This window comes from Panthera tigris, chromosome A1 (assembly GCF_018350195.1).
Source record: "Panthera tigris isolate Pti1 chromosome A1, P.tigris_Pti1_mat1.1, whole genome shotgun sequence".
Lineage (NCBI taxonomy): Eukaryota > Metazoa > Chordata > Mammalia > Carnivora > Felidae > Panthera > Panthera tigris.
Window position 1 is genome coordinate 187,204,900 of NC_056660.1, and position 15,799 is coordinate 187,220,698.

The 15,799-nt window shown below is 47.8% G+C and overlaps 1 protein-coding gene across 1 annotated transcript in view; it reads right to left on the reverse strand.

The window, feature by feature from the left end:
• Positions 1-13,021, reverse strand: part of ADRA1B (adrenoceptor alpha 1B) — a 51,284-nt gene extending 38,263 nt beyond the window's left edge. The window contains exon 1 of the mRNA XM_007077658.3: positions 11,828-13,021. Coding sequence (XP_007077720.2) covers positions 11,828-12,776 — 949 coding nt within the window. The 5' untranslated portion in view covers positions 12,777-13,021. The remainder of the gene's footprint in view (positions 1-11,827) is intronic.
• Positions 13,022-15,799: the final 2,778 nt, after the last annotated feature.

Consider the following 15,799-nt stretch of genomic DNA (forward strand, 5'->3'; position numbering starts at 1 on the left):
CCTTGGTCCCATTTTAACCTCCTTCTGGGGCATAGCCAGGGTGCTGAGCTCAGCCTGTAAGCAATGCACGTCAGCCTGGCAAGAAACTCTATCTTAAAGAAGAATTTCAAAAATCATGCGAAGCCAGCCCCAAATGCATCCCAGCTTCAGGGGAGCAAGGTGCTGTGAGCAGATACCCCTGGAAAAAGTTAAATGGGGCTCTGTGAGGAATGGTCGCCTTGGGTGTACTAGAACATTCTGTTTCTGAACATTTTGGTCCAAACTGTTCATTGGTGAAACCTTTATAGCACAATTTGTGTGCTCACACCAGAAGGGCGCTTGAGTGTTCAAGTGGGGCTCAGATGGGCTGTTGGTGGGTGTGGTCAGACATCCTGCTGACACAGGCCTGCCAGTGAGGACTGTACCTTGGGCTGACCCACGCTCTGTCACACCAGGAGTGGGGGTGATGGATAGAGTGAAGATGCCCCTCCCTCTTAGAAATTCCAGTCTTAGGAGTCCTTCAGACACAGCTCACTTTCCCCCCTGCCCCTCAAATCTTATAATTTCAGCCTACCCCTTCTCTCGTCTCTGCATTCTGGAAATGTGTGTCCTTCAGATCCCATCATTTGTCTTGCGTGAGATGGATCCTTTCCTTCATTTGCTAAGTATTTAGGGTCAGCCAGCCATGGTTCCAGACCCCACCTCCGTCACTAGTGTATGTCAGCCAGATGAAGATTCAAAAATTGCAAATCAACCTTTACAGTAACTCCTGTTTCCCCACAAAAAACACACATGAGAATTTGCGTCTTTCCTCCTTAAATTGTGGCTCACTGCACTGTCATTATGCATCTTTCTCCAGATGGCTGAGGCTGTGGGTGCCGAGTCTCTCTTGTCCCCACCTCAGGCTCCTCAGTGACCAGGAGGCAAGCGCACTCTTCCTCTGGAACTTCACAGAGGGAAGTACTTTCATCATTCAAATCGAGACACATTTGAGAATAAGAGGGGATTATGATAATAATAACAACCATCATCATGGTTTGGTAACAGACATAATGGGGATGGGGACGTCTGGTTGTTCCATTATAGAGCAATGCCGCATTACATGTCAAGCAGACCCAGTGAGTCTATAGAGCATTGGCAGACTTGTGACATCTCCACTTTTTTGGGAAGTAATTTGCTATTCCAGAAATCAAAGTAGTCTTCATGGCGTACATCAGAATGTTGTAGGCCTCACATTTATTTGTAGGGCCCTGTGTGCATGTGTGTATGTGTATGTGTGCACACACATGTATATGTGTTTTTTTTTAATGTTTATTTTTTATTTATATTTGAGAGAGACAAAGCACAAGCAGGGGAGGGGCAGAGAGACAGAGACAGAATCTGAAGCAGGTTCCAAGTTCCGAGCTGCGAGCTGTCAGCACAGAGTCCGACACGGGGCTCGAACTCACCAGCAGTGAGATCATGACCTGAGTTGAAGTTGGATACTTAACCGATGGAACCACCCAGGCGCCCCTGTATGTGTTTTAATTTAGAATTACAGATGGAGGCGACAGCAGCATTCATTTCACATCACCTCAGGCCTCTCTAAGGTCTTACTCTGGCCCTGCTATATAAAGTCACCAGAATCGTCTCCTCCTCCCCTGCTTCTGCGGGGACTGATGCTGACCATATCTCTCCAAGAAGTGAGAGGAGCATGACAAGGGCTAGTAAGGTGGAATTGGGGGCCGATTGGCAATAGACAGGTCTCCCCCCGAGGTGGGTGGAGTAATAACCTTTTAATAAAGGATGAAGATACTGTCCAATTTTCAAGCTCCTGTCTGTGTCCACTCTAGCCTTCACATATCCAATCTTTCCCCATTGACCCCAGCACCAGGCCCATATTGGTATTTTGGTTTTACGAGAGCAGTCACTACAATCTCCTTTCAATGTGCCTGTAATAGTTGCTAGGAATGAGATAAGTCACTTAACCCCTTTAGGCCCATTTCCTTATTTATAAAATGGGCAAAACCCTAATACCTGTCTGATGGGAAAATGGTGGATAAAGTCTAGAAAGCACTGTGTGAATCGTGGCTGCAATCACTATTTTATTTTATTTTTATGTTTTTTTTTAATTTTAATGTTTATTTTGATTTTTGAGACAGAAAGAGACAGAGCATGAGTAGGGGTAGGACAGAGAGAGAGAGGGAGACACAGAATCTGAAGCAGGATCCAGGCTCCAAGCTGTCAGCACAGAGCCCGACATGGGGCTCGAACCCACAGACCATGAGATCATGACCTGAGTCAAAGCCGGACGCCCAACCGACTGAGCCACCCAGGCGCCCCTGCAATCACTATTTTACAGAGTCTACTAGGTACTTGTCTTTAGGTATGGAGGATGAGATGCGTCAAACCTGGACCCTGTCCTCCAGGGGTTCGTAGCCTGATAGCACTGCCAAAGATGTGCACATCAGTGCTGATCCCCATGGACAGATGTGGCAGGCATCATAAATGAGGGAGGGAGGGAGGGAGGGAGGGAGAGATCACTGCCAGGAAAGGCATGGGGACCAAGAAAGATTCTGTGAGAGAGGTGTCCACAGAACTAGGGTTTGGGTGGGCAGGATTTGGATATTCAGAGGGTATGGGAAGAGCATTTCTAGTAGAGGGAAACAGTCTGAGCAAATGCACAGGAGGAGGAAGAGGCAAGGTGTTTTTGGGAAATTACAACTAATTCTTTTTATAAAAATTTTTTTTAATGTTTTATTTACTTTTGAGAGAGAGAGAGAGAGAGAGAGCGCAGGGGAGGGGCAGAGAGAGGGAGTCATAGCATCCAAAGCAGGCTCCAGGCTCTGAGCTGTCAGCACAGAGCCCGATGCAGGGCTTGAACTCACAGACCGCGAGATCATGACCTGAGCCGAAGTCGGACGCTTAGCTGACTGAGCCTGGGAAATGGCAACTAATTCTATCTGAGTTATAGGACTCTCCTAATTCTCCTGCTAAACTCATAGTGCTGCTATCTACTCATTCACTTAGCTTTGTGAGCACCTGTGTTAGGTGGAGAGGAAAGATGTGGTCACTGCTTACTCTTGTGTACAGTTTGTAGAGGAGAGAGAAGTTGTCAGTCACCAGGTTGCTAGGGAGAGCCATGCCTGCGGTGCTTGGGGTGGATGAACAGCACTTGCTTAGCCTCAGGGGTCCTCTCTTTATGGGACTCTTCAAGGCCCTGGGAGAGACCCCAGGAATTTTCCTTATATTGTACGATTTTGTAAAGTTTTCAAAAGTAAGATCTATTAACTGCAATTGATTAGGACTGCTGTCTGTTTCTGCTTTCACTTCCCTCTATCATATTTCCCCTTGCCCGGGGAGGCCATGGAGTATAGGGGCCATGAGCATTTTGGGGAGCTACTAAGCAACCCATTCATTTGGGTTGAATGTATATAGTGAATAAATATATGTGGCTTGCAGACTTTTTTTTCTGGATAGTTTGGTCATCACTAGCCACTTACTGCAAGGTGGAAAAACAGCTCCTAGAAATACTCTCTTGTTCACGATGCTGACTCACCTGGATATGTGACATCAAGAGGTAGGGCCAGAGTCTGAGCCATGATATGAGAAGTCCTACAGTGTGGGACCTCATGTATGTGGGTGGCAGAGGCAAATCACGTTCTGAAATATATCCAAGCCAGAAACTAAACTGTGAAAGAAAATCTTCCAAATTTTGTTTTCCCCAATTTGATAAAAATCTTAAAAAAGTATGTGAAATTACTGGGCTGTCTGGTGGCTCAGTCAGTTGAGCATCCGACTCTTGATTTTGGCTCAAGTCATGATCTCAGGGTTGTGGGATTGGGTCCTGTGTCAGGCTCTGCACTGAGTCTGGAGCTTGCTTAATATTTCTCTCTTTCTGGGGCAACTGGGTGGCTCAGTCGGTTAAGAGTCTGACTTTGGCTCAGGTCATGAACTCACATTTCATGAGTTTGACCCCTGTATCGGGCTCTGTGCTGACAGATCAGAACCTGGAGCCTGCTTCGGATTCTGTGTCTCCCTCTCTCTGCCCCTCCCCTGCTCGTGCTCTGTCTCTCTCTCTCAAAAATAAATTAAGATTGAAAAAAAAGATTCTTTCTCTGTCCCTCTTCCCAGCTCGTGCTCTCTCTCTCTCAAAAAAAAAAAAAAAAAAGAAAAAGTATGTGAAATTACCAGTCATAAGCTGTGAGACTGCACAATGTCTGAAGTACCCATAATAAAAGAGAAATTTTGACATCTTGCTAGGGGAAAGACCCAATTATTTTTAGATTTCTTTACTTTTCTCTCTAGGACACGATGCCTCTCAGTTGCTGAATGATAGGCAGCTACTTGCTTCCTTTCCTCCTTCTCTGAATAGACTTTGGTTTCCCCAACTCCTTTGTGAGGTTCCATAAATCAAAGCTCAGAGCTCCACACTTAGGGTACCCCCCGTGATAACTCCTTAGCATTATCTGATTGCCTCCTTGTGAATCCAGGTTCCACCCCTCATCAGCTGCGTGGCCTGAGGCAAATCACTCAACTTCTCTGGACTTCAGTTTCCTTATCTGTAAAATGGGGACAAAGCAGTGCTCACTTTGTAAGCCTTTGGAGAGGAGTCCATTAGAGAACGTACAGAAGTACCCCTAGCCCAGTGTAGCTCAGGGAGCGTGGCACATGGCAAGATCCAATAAATGGGATGTATTAGTAGTATTATTATCAGACATGGTCTGGAGCACAGTGACTGTGGAAACATCCTGGAGATATCAGAGAAAGCAATTTCCCAGTGGGTCCAGCTGCCATCAGTTATTTTTATGAGCCACACACACACTCAGGTAAAGGCATTTCCTGCATTACAGACCTGAATAGGCCCAGCTGTGATGGCAATGCAGCTACATGTGCACCTGCTGGCATTTCTGTGGCCTGTTTTGCCCCAGCAGGATTCGGTGCCTCCACAAATGGCCCCCCATCCTGTAGTTACCTGATAAGCATGACCCTTCACACATAATTCTTCCCCCCTGCCTGCCCTTCTGCCAGTCCTTTGAATGCCACTGCAAAGGTGAGGCTAACTCATTATCTATCCCCTCCTTCCCTTCTGCCTCCTTCCCTCCTTTACTGCTTGTTTTCTCCCACAAATACGTCTTGTGTCTAACCACCGTGGTATCTTCCGTGATTCCAAGACTTTAGGACCCTCACAGTAAAATTTCAAAAAAAATTTTGGTGGGGACAGATGTAGGGCTACCAACTTGTTATTTTGCCAAGTAGGTCATTAAACATACACACACACACACACACACACACACACATCATCATCATCATCATCACTATTTACTACCATCATTCCATCAAAGAAATGCTATTTCAGTGTCCCAAAATAGAAAGGACATAGTCTTTAGAATAAAAGGACAGTCATTTATTTTGAATACATTTGGAAAAACACAGAATTTTTCTAATTTTTTTCTCATCTTGTCATGAGCCAGTAAAAATTTTATACCCTTCGGCACCAGACCCCAGACAAATGTTCAGGAAGCACTGTAGTAACAACAGGGATAATATAATAAATGTTTATTGAGTGCCAAATGTGGAGTCTGATAGACTCTACCATTTACTAGCTGTGTGACCTTGGGCAAATTACCAAACCCCTCTGAACTCTTGTTCCCTAACCTATAAACACAGGGATGATGATGCTTGCTCTGCAGAGGGGTTTGTGAGAATTATGAACAACACAGAGCATTCAGTGTTGGGCAGTGTACCCAATACATTGAAGAGCTGCTTCTACGGTGCTCCTTCTCTTCCTCTTCTCCAGGGAGGCTCTAGTTTAAAGAATTCACTTTCCTTCTCATCAGCCTTCTGCCTTTCTCCATGTGGACTAGCCCAAGGGACTGGGCAGGATTGGAGATGCTTCTGACTGCACTGGGGGAAGCATAACCAAATTTTCCTGGCTCTTCACAGGGTGTTCATTCCAGGGGTTCCCAGGTGTGGGTTGGGGGGAACTGGTGCTATGTTGGCTGCATAGAAATCACCTGGGAACTTGTTAAAAATTGAAATTCTCTGCCCCATCATGAGAAATTCTGATACGATAGGTCTGTGGTGGAGCTCAAGAATCTAGGCTTTTGGAAAGAGCCCCCTGTCAGATATTTCTGATGAATAGTTGGTTAGCTGTTGGTCACAGCTCCCTGCTTTTGGGTTGAGACATTTTGTCTACTCAACACATAAGAGTGTCTGGCAGATCACTCCCAGCATGCTGTCCTATGAACCTTGATGAATGGCGTCTGAGGAAGATCCTAGGAGGAATCCCCTTGACGGTGTTTTGCTGGCATCTCAACAAATGATAACCTCCATCACCCAGAAACATCAGAGTTATTCTAGACATACTTCTTGTTCTCACTAACCTCCTGAATCATATAACAACCCATCCCCAAGTCCTTGAATCTGTCCATTTCTCTCCACCTTCACTGCCCCCAGCCTGGTCTAAATTACCATCAGCTCTCACTGGGATTGTGGCCTCCTACCTGCCCCACCTTTCATTTGTGCTCCATACGGAGGCCTGAGTCATCTTTTCAAGACATAACTCAGATGGTATCTCTTGTCTGCTTCAAACCCTTCAGTAGTGGCCTTAAGATAAAATCTAAAGTCCTTGATGTGGCCTGAAATCCCTGCGTGGCCTGCCCTCTGCCCACACCTCCAGCCCTGACTTGTACCTGGTCCCCCTACTTTCTAAGCTTGCTACTTCCCCACCACTTCCTGCCTTAGGACTCTTGGACATGCTCTTCCTTCTGCCTGGACCCTCTTCTTCTATCTGCTGCCTGTACTGAGTTAGCTCCTCCACACTTTTCAGGTTCTGCCTAAATGTCACTCAGGGACCCCTGTGATATGCTGACTCCTATTATTTACTTCTAATAGCATCTCATCCCTTTAAGTCACTTGTTGCAATTTGTGTCGTGTTATTTGTGTGCATGTGTTTTTCAAATGGTCTGCGTTCCCCTGTAGAACTAAATTCTACGAGAACATGGAACATAGCCGTTTTGCTCACCACTGTACCTTCAGCACAATGCACAGTAGACATCCAATAAATATATACTTATTCAGCAAACGAATGAATGACTAAAGACATAGAGCTAGATTCTCAGATAAAGGGTAAGGTCCCACATTTTCCTCTGGCTGGAGCAATGGAAGGTCCAGCATTGGGAGACCAACATCCTACATGGTGCAGTAGGTACAGAGCAAATCTAGCCCTGAGCTAGAGTGTGGATGCCCTTCCCTAACATTTTCTGGGTGTCTTTTTTGCAGAGGTGAGTGGGGAGTGGAAGAAAGGCAGGTTTTGTAACAGAAATATAATACCCAGCTTTTGACATGGCAGCTCTGGAGTTTTGGAGCACATTTGCTATGAGAGCAGATTTGGACTGGGAAGCAAGAAGGCCAGATATCTCCTAGGTGCAGTGGAACAGGTATGTGCCTGTCCTGACAGACTGGGATTCACCCCTTGGCTCTATTGTTTACTTGCTATATGACCTGGGGCAAGAAGGCTAACCTCTCTGAGCTCAGCTCCAGCTCTGAGCTCCTCCCACCTACTCATCTGTAGAGAGGGAGCAATTACTCTCCCCTGTCAGGGTAGCTGTGAGGATTAATGAGATAATGTCTGTAGAGGGCCTAGCAGAATGTCTGGCATATAGTACATGCTTCATAAAAATAAGATCTCACGAGGTGGTAAACATCCTGCAGGCAGGGGCCATGTAGCACAGAGTAGATGCATTAGGAAGTCTTTATTGATGATTTCATAAATGGTCGAATATATTTTCCTTTTCCAGAAAGGATTCCCTGCGTGTAAAAATTTCTCCCTCACTTAAACCAATTGCTTTCTTTGTGAGCAACTCAAATCCCTGTGTTTTGAAACCTCAGAGCTGGAGGGTTAGTGTGTATATTTGTGGCGGTGGCCCTGTCCTGAGTCATCTCTGAGACCCTCCCCCTCCCCAGTGCTCTTGTGGGAGGCAGGAATTCATCAGCCCCAATTTGAATGAGAGGAGTACAGAAACAAATCAGTGCAGAGAGAGATTCCTATTTGGTCCCAGTACTATGAGAACACAACTGTTTCTTTGAAATTGACCTTCATTTATTTGGAGGGGAAAGCAGTTAGTTCAATAATGGCTTCCTGGTGCCTTTCAGCATTTTAAAAGACGGAAGAAAGATTTGGAGCGAGGCAAGGTTCCAGTGTTTTCTAAACAACGCACTAAGCCCAGCTACCAGTTGGCTGCCCAGTACTTCCTGCTCCCCTCCCCCCAACCCCCCATGTATCCCCACAAGGCAATGTACATCCCTCAGTAGCCCAGCCACTTCTCAAGATCCTGGCCAGGTCTTCCCTAGGTAGGTGGGAGCTAGCCTTCATTATAATGCCTGGGAGCCGAAGATTCCTTGGACATCTTGCACATGGCCTACTGCGTAGAAATGCTACTATATTATATTCCAATTATTTCCTGTCCCTCCAAGGCCCGATTCCAGGGCCTGAATAAAGAGGTCCTTGTCTGGTGGCGTCCATCTCTGCTCCCTAGTAAGGAAAAGCTGGTCCCTGGCCCAAGTTGGCCTGAGGCCGCAGGGGAAGGGTGGGGAAGAGGTAGGGAGGGTGTTACAGGTGGGGAGAACTCCTCAGGAGACGAGAGACCCACCCCTGCGGGCAGCCCAGTCCTGCTTCCAAAAATAAAAATAAGTGAGGAAGGAAAACAAATGGGGCCCCTGACCAGGACCCTGCAGAGGGCATGACTATTTTCCCTCCTTCCCAGGAGGGATCCCAACCCTTCTCTCCCACAGAGAAGACAAACACAGCTATGGAAATCTCATGCCATCCAGGCACCTGGAAGTCTGTTGCTAATTGCAAGTTACTCCTACCTGCACTTCTCTGTTTGCCAATGATTGTCTTCCCCTAGATCTGCTTTCTCTCCTTGTGAGTGAAAAGCATTTCATGGAAAATTTCGAATTTGGAACCTTCTTCAGATTCCAAAAGAGTTATTGTTCTACATCATGCTTATTTTGTTTGGGTGTTATTTGAACTCAGGGGAAGTAGAAACCCACATCTTTATGTTGCTGGGATGCTCTTCTTAAATTATTAAAAACATGCTGATAAAGCACCTTTTCTGTTTGAAGCTCTTGAGTACTTTTCAGAGTCCATCCCAACCAAGGCCTGGAGTCCATATTTCTTACCTGCCAAGGGTTGGGCAGCCAGGGGAGACGAGGTGGGTGAAGTAGCTTAGGGACCGCACACCAGGAGATCTCCGGGAGATAGTGGCAGGGATGTGCAGAAAGGTTTCATGGCAAGGAGAGGAGAAACAAGCTCTGAGGGCAAGCCATGGAATCCAGGGTTAAGGCCTCAGAAGGTCATAAACAGAAAGGGAGGAAAGGTGGGGATAGTGTGAATGACATGAAACTGAGGATGAGTTTGAAGAGTGGGACCCACAGAGAAGTCACACCGTCCTGCACCACCATGTGTCTGGGGAAGGGCTAAGCTTTGTCGCGTTTAAACCTTGGTGTCTAGGATGTTGGAGCCTGAAGGGAACTGAGCGATCCCCTGGCCAGCGATTCTCAAAGCCTGGTCTGTGGACCGCCTCTTCAGAATCACCTGGTGGGCTGGTTAAACATGAGGATTCCCGAGACCTATCTGATGTACTGAATCAAATTCTCTGTGGGTTATATCTAAGAAGCTGAATGCTTATCAAGTTCCACAGATGATTGTGATCTTTATTAAAGTTTGAGAGCCCTTGATTTAGTCCAACCCTCTTGTTCCCTGAAAGTGAGATCTGAAGCCCAGAGATGTAAAACAGGCCTAGGATAACAGAGCTGATTGATGGCAGAGCTCACATTAGAAATCTATTGCTCTTGAACCCCAGGGCAGTGCTCTTTCCATTTCAGCATGTGGGCAGCCTCTTCACCTATTTGGACCTGTTTCTCTTGCCCCCTAAAGTCAAAGCTTGCACCTTTGATCCATTCCCTGCATCCTGCTGGGGCCTTCTCCTTCCTGAGGATGCTCTGGTCCTAGTCTCTATAGGTTGGGGGGGCAGAGGCAGAAAGAAGAAAGGAGAAGGACTCAGTTCTCTTCTGAGCCTTTAGTCACAGGTGTGGGATGGTCAAATGAGTAGAGAAAGAGAAAACACAGCTGTAGCTGAGGGACGACTGGGATCTGGTTTGTAGTACTAAGCTGACTTTCACTGAGATTTTGCTGTGCACCAGACACTGTGTTAAGCCCTTTCCATACATTAGTGCAAACCCCATGGAGCAAATAGTAATTAGCCCTATTTTGCAGATGGAGAAACTGAGGCTCACAGGTGAGTGTTCATTTGCCCAAGGTCACATAGCTAATACATGACCAAATCACTTCCGTGTACAACCATGATCCAAAGCAGTGTGAACTATTACTCACTTTAACCCAACAAGCCTGCAAAAGGACCCCAAGACCTTGGGGAAAAAAAAAAAAAAAAAGCTTCTCTGCAGTGAGATGTGACCACTCCTGGGAGGGGGGTGGGGTGGAGTACAGCTTCAAACGCTTTCCACGTAATGCACTAAAATTATTTCTGAAAGGCATTAACTTGCAAGCCTGCCTTGGAAATGACAACATGGAGAGTAGGTTAAACAGGTTTTTTTCTTCATCTTTGGAAAATGGAAACTCCTAATCTCAATTTGCTTTCTTTCCATTTGCCCCTTTCTCTTAAAAGCAGTGTGCCTTCAGAATTTTAGTTGTTTGAGGGATTATGTTCAGTTCTAACTGAGCCCTGGGTGTGATTGCAGGCATATATATGGTTGTGGCACGTAGCAGCCGTTACCTCTTCTGATATCATGGCACATGACTTTGCAATGATCACCTCCCTCCATTCATTTTCCAGAGTATCTCCCAGGGACAGGAGAGGAACCCAAAGCAGGTCAGTGCCTTAGAGAAGGGACAAGTGTTCCCCAAGCCATGTGGACAGCGTGTCACAGTACCTTCCTGTAGATTTACCTCCTAACCAGATCTTGTCTTCTTGGGAAAAAATCAGGAAGCTTTTTGAACAACTTAGACCATTAAACAAAAGAAGATGGACATATTTTTATAGGAGAGGAAGAACTCAGTTTCATCCTAGCAGGATTTGGTGTCTGGTAGCTGAAGGTGAGGGACCACTGTAATTTAAATCTGGGTATTCCATGAATCACCAGAGTTAGAACATTTCTGGGTAAAAACTGAAAACATGTGACCCTCCGGGTGTCTTCCTTCTCTTTCAAATCTCAAGCTTTAGTAACTCAAAGGCTGGATGGGGCCGTGCAGCTGTTAAAAGGCCCTTATTAACTCATAATGAAGGGAGTGCATTGAGGTGATAGCAAGCGGTAAAGGGAGGAGGGGAGAACGCAACCTCTGCAAAGCTCATGGGGAGCGTGGGTCTCTGCAAGAGCCCTGGAAATGCTGAATGAAAACTGCCTTTCTGCGTACGAGCCGCCTGCCTGCTTCCCAAATGCCGCGTCTGCGGTAACTACAAACTATTTTGTATGCTGCATTAGTGACGCTGCCTTAGCCCGCACATCATTACTACTGAGATAACGCTGGTGTGATGTTCAAGTCCAGTGTCCTTTTTAATTATTAAACCGATGCTGTTGAATGAGTCATTCCACATACCAGGTTTTCCTCCTGTGGTTCTATTTCAAGAGACTAGCGCCTTACTTCGTGTGTTCCACTAACACCTGAGTTGGTTCTTAGCCAGCTACCCAATCTGCAAAGCCTTTGCAGAACAAACAGTATTCCCCAGGCTCCAAACACACACAGGCTGCATAAAAAACAAACCCCACGAAAAACTTTACAGTAAGCTCGTCAGTAAACCCCAGATCTGAAAACGCCCTGTTCCCCGTCCGCCAGTCCCCAACTTACCAAGCGGCAGAGCGATGAAGAAGGGTAGCCAGCACAAGATGAACATACCGACCACAATGCCCAAGGTCTTGGCTGCTTTCTTTTCCCTGGAGAACTTAAAAAGTTTGACAGCTATGGAACTCCTGGGGTTGTGGCCCTTGGCCTTGGTACTGCTGAGGGTGTCCTCATGAAAGTTCTTGGAGTGGATCCTCAGGGTCAGCTCCTTGGAGTTGGACATCTCCTTCATGACTCCGGCCTCCAGGTTCTTGGTGGTCCTCTTGGCAACGATGTACACGCGACAGTACATGACCAGAATGACCGCCAGAGGGATGTAGAAGGAGCCCAGGGAGGAGAAGAGGGCGTAGAAAGGTTCTTCAGTGACCCCACATTCTTTGTCATCATTGGGCGCGGGCTCCTTCCACCCAAGGAGAGGCCCGATGGAGATGACTGTGGACAAGACCCAGACGCTGAGGAGCGCCAAGATGGCCTTCCTCCGGGTGACCAGCGTGGGGTACTGCAGAGAGTAGCGCACCCCAATGTAGCGATCGATAGAGATGGCGCACAGGCTCAGAATGGAGGCCGTGCAGCACAGGACGTCCACGGCGGCCCAGATGTCACAGAAGACCCGTCCCAGCACCCAGTAGCCGAGCACTTCCAGGGCGGCCGAGAAGGGCAGCACGGTGAAACTCAGCAGCAGGTCGGCAATGGCCAGGTTGACGATGAAGTAGTTGGTGGGTGTCCGCAGGTGACGGTTGCAGGCCACCGACAGGATGACCACGATGTTGCCCACGATGGCAAAGAGGATGAAGGCGCCCAGCACCAGGCCCACGGAGATGGCCCTGGTGATGTCCAGCTGGGGCAGTGTGGAGTTGCTCGAGGTCTGGTTGGGGCCAGTGAAGTTGGCATTTTTCAACTCTCCCCAGTGGGCAGGTGCTGATGTGTTGTGGCCGGTGTCCAGATCGGGATTCATTTTAGAGTCGGCCCTCCATAGCCTGGGGTGAGCGGGGCTGGAAGGGCTGCGGCCGAGCTCCTCAGCTGCCCTGCAACTTTGCTTCGCCCGCGGTCTTCTTCCCAGAGGCGCCCTCCCGGCGAGGACTCATCTCCCCCCCGGGCAGCCCAGCCCCAGCGGCGCGTCTCCTGCCTGCACCGAGCCGCCCGCTCGCCCGGCTGTCAGAGGGAGGCGGAGGAGAGAGGGGCCGAGGCGGCAGCTCCAAGTTTAATGGTCCACGTCAGGCGCGCCGGGCCGGCCAGGCGGGGAGCGGCGCGGGAGGGGCGGCGGGCAGGGGGGCGCCCGGCTCGGCTCGGCCCGGCCGGCGGCGGGTGTGCGGGCAGCGGCGCCCAGCGCAGCCAGCGCCGAGGAGGGTCTGCTCGCAACCAGCCGCCTCTGGGCTGACTGCACGGCGGTGACATCAGGCGGGGGAGCCCGGCGCCCTGACTCCGCGCGGCACTAGGGGGCAATGCGGGTCCGGCGAAGGCGCCCGCAGCCCCGACGCCGCCACCCTGGGCAGCCCTGGGCCGGCCGCGCTCCCCGCCACCCTCCCCCACCGACCTACGCGAGCCAAGGGATGGGAGGGGGAGGAAGGGTGACCTGAGCTTGGGGAGCCCCGTCCCCAACCTTAGGTGGCCCGCTGGGATTCTTGCCCCTCCTGTTCACCCTTGGGTCTCAAAAGCGGCGTGGGGTGCTTACCGCTCCTGGGGGAGGGGGGCGTCTGGAATCAGCACCCAGACTTAGGGGGATAGGCAACTTGTGTGGAGCCTGAAAGAAGAATTGCCAGGTTAGGCAGCAGGTGAGAGGGACTTGAGTGGGATCTGAGACCAACCCCCAGCCTTTACCTCCCTGGTAAGCCCAGAGGCTTCTCTTCGTTCATTCGTTTGTTCACTCACTCACTCACTTGTTCATTCAACAAATTGTTAACCGGGTACCCACTGCCTGCACTGGAGACATAGCAATTGAAGCAAGTGGACAAAGACCCCTGCCCTCTAGGAGCTTCATTCTACTGGGAGGAGACAGACAATAAACAAATAAGTAAGCAAATTGCGAGGTGTGTCCTATGTTGACAAGTGTAACAGAAGATAAAGCAAGGAGGGGAAATGGAATGGTGTGTGTGTGTGTGTGTGTGTGTGTGTGTGTGTTGTGGGGGCGGGTATTTGGAATTATAAATGGGTTCCCTGGATGTCACTGAAGTGATGTTGGAGTCAAGACCTGAAAGAAATGAGGAACAAGCCAATGGGCTATTTGGGGGTGAGGGTGAGGGTGATGGTGGTGGTGGCAGCATTAAGAGACCTCCAGACATCTGAGGAAGGAACTTGGGAAATCCAGATTATTTATTGATTTTTTTCCTTGTCTGTCTGATATCCATGTTGGACAGTTATAGGGATACACTTCCAAAGGTGGGCATATGGTGCTTAGGAGAGAAGAAATGTGCTGAGGGAGAGCCTTACATTAGTTAACATTTTTTCGACACTTGTTATGTCCCAGACAGTATGCTAAGTACATTTTGCATTTTCTGATAATCATAAGAAAGAAGGGCTGTTCTCATCATCATTTCCATTTTGTGGAAGGGACAAGGTACAGTGAAGTTCAGCTCTGCCCAAGTCCACATAGCCATCATGGAGAGGAGCTAGGAATTGAACTCAACTCTACAGGTCTGTTGCGAGTTGAGCGCTTAGCAGCTGTGTCACCCTTTTCCCCTGAAAGCACTGTAGAGGGTGGATTTATTTCCCTAGATTTATTGAGAAATAATTGACATAACATTGTATGAGTTTAAGGTATCCAATGTGTTGAACTGATGTACTTAGATATTGCAAAATGATTATCATCATAGCATTAGCAAAGATCTTCATCATGTCCCATAAATACCATTTCTTTCTTGCAATGAGGACATTTACTTTCATAGCAACTTTCAAATATATAATATAGCATTATTAACTATAATTACCATGGTGTACCTTAGATCCCCAGAACTTACTCATCTTATAACTGGAAGTTCATACCCTTTGATCAACATCTTCCCATTCTGCTATCCCCAACCCCTGACAATCACCACTCAACTCTGTTTCTATCAGTTTGGCTTTTAGATTCCACATATAAGTGATATCATAGTATTTGTCTCTCTCTGTCTATCTTACTTCACTTAGCATAATGCCTCAAGTTTCATCCATGTTGTAGCAATGGCAGGATTTCCTTCTTTCTCTTGACTGAATAATACTCCATTGTGCATGTGTACTCTATATTTTTTATTCATCCCCCAGTTGATGGACACTTAGATGGTTTCCATCCTTGGCTAATGTGAATAATGCTGCATGAACATGGAGGTGCAGGTAGCTCTTTGAGGTCCTATTTTCCTCCTCCTCCTCCTCTTCTTCTTCTCCTTCTCCTCCTCCTCCTCCTCCTTCTTCTTCTTCTTCTTCTTCTTCTTCTTCTTCTTCTTCTTCTTCTTCCTCTTCTTCCATGTTTATTTATTTTTGAGTGAAAGGGAGAGTGTGAGCTGAGGAGGGGCAGAGAGGGAGACAGAGGATCTGAAGCAGGCTCTGGGCTGTTGGCACAGACACCAACGTGGGGCTCAAACTCACAGACTGTGAGATCATGACCTGAAGTCGGATGCTTAACTGCCTGAGCCACCCAGGTGCCCCAAGATCCTATTTTCATTTGCTGTGGATATATATCCAGTAGTGAAATTGCTGGATCATGTGGTAGTTCTATTTTTAATTTGGGGGGAACCTCCATATTGTTTTTCAAAGTGACTCTACCAATTTACATTTGAGGAAGGGAGTGGGTTGATTGTTGTAGAGAGAGCTATCTCCCAAGTAGAAAATTTTGAGACCTGAGTGACTAGTACTATAAGGGAACTCACATTTATTGAGCTCCTACTGAGAGCCAAGCATTTACTTGCTTTTGTTTGTTCTTCACAACAATCCTTTGAGACTGGTGTAACCATTGTCCATTGAGAGATAAGAAAACCGTGGTTCCAAGAGATTTGGTGCATTCCTGAG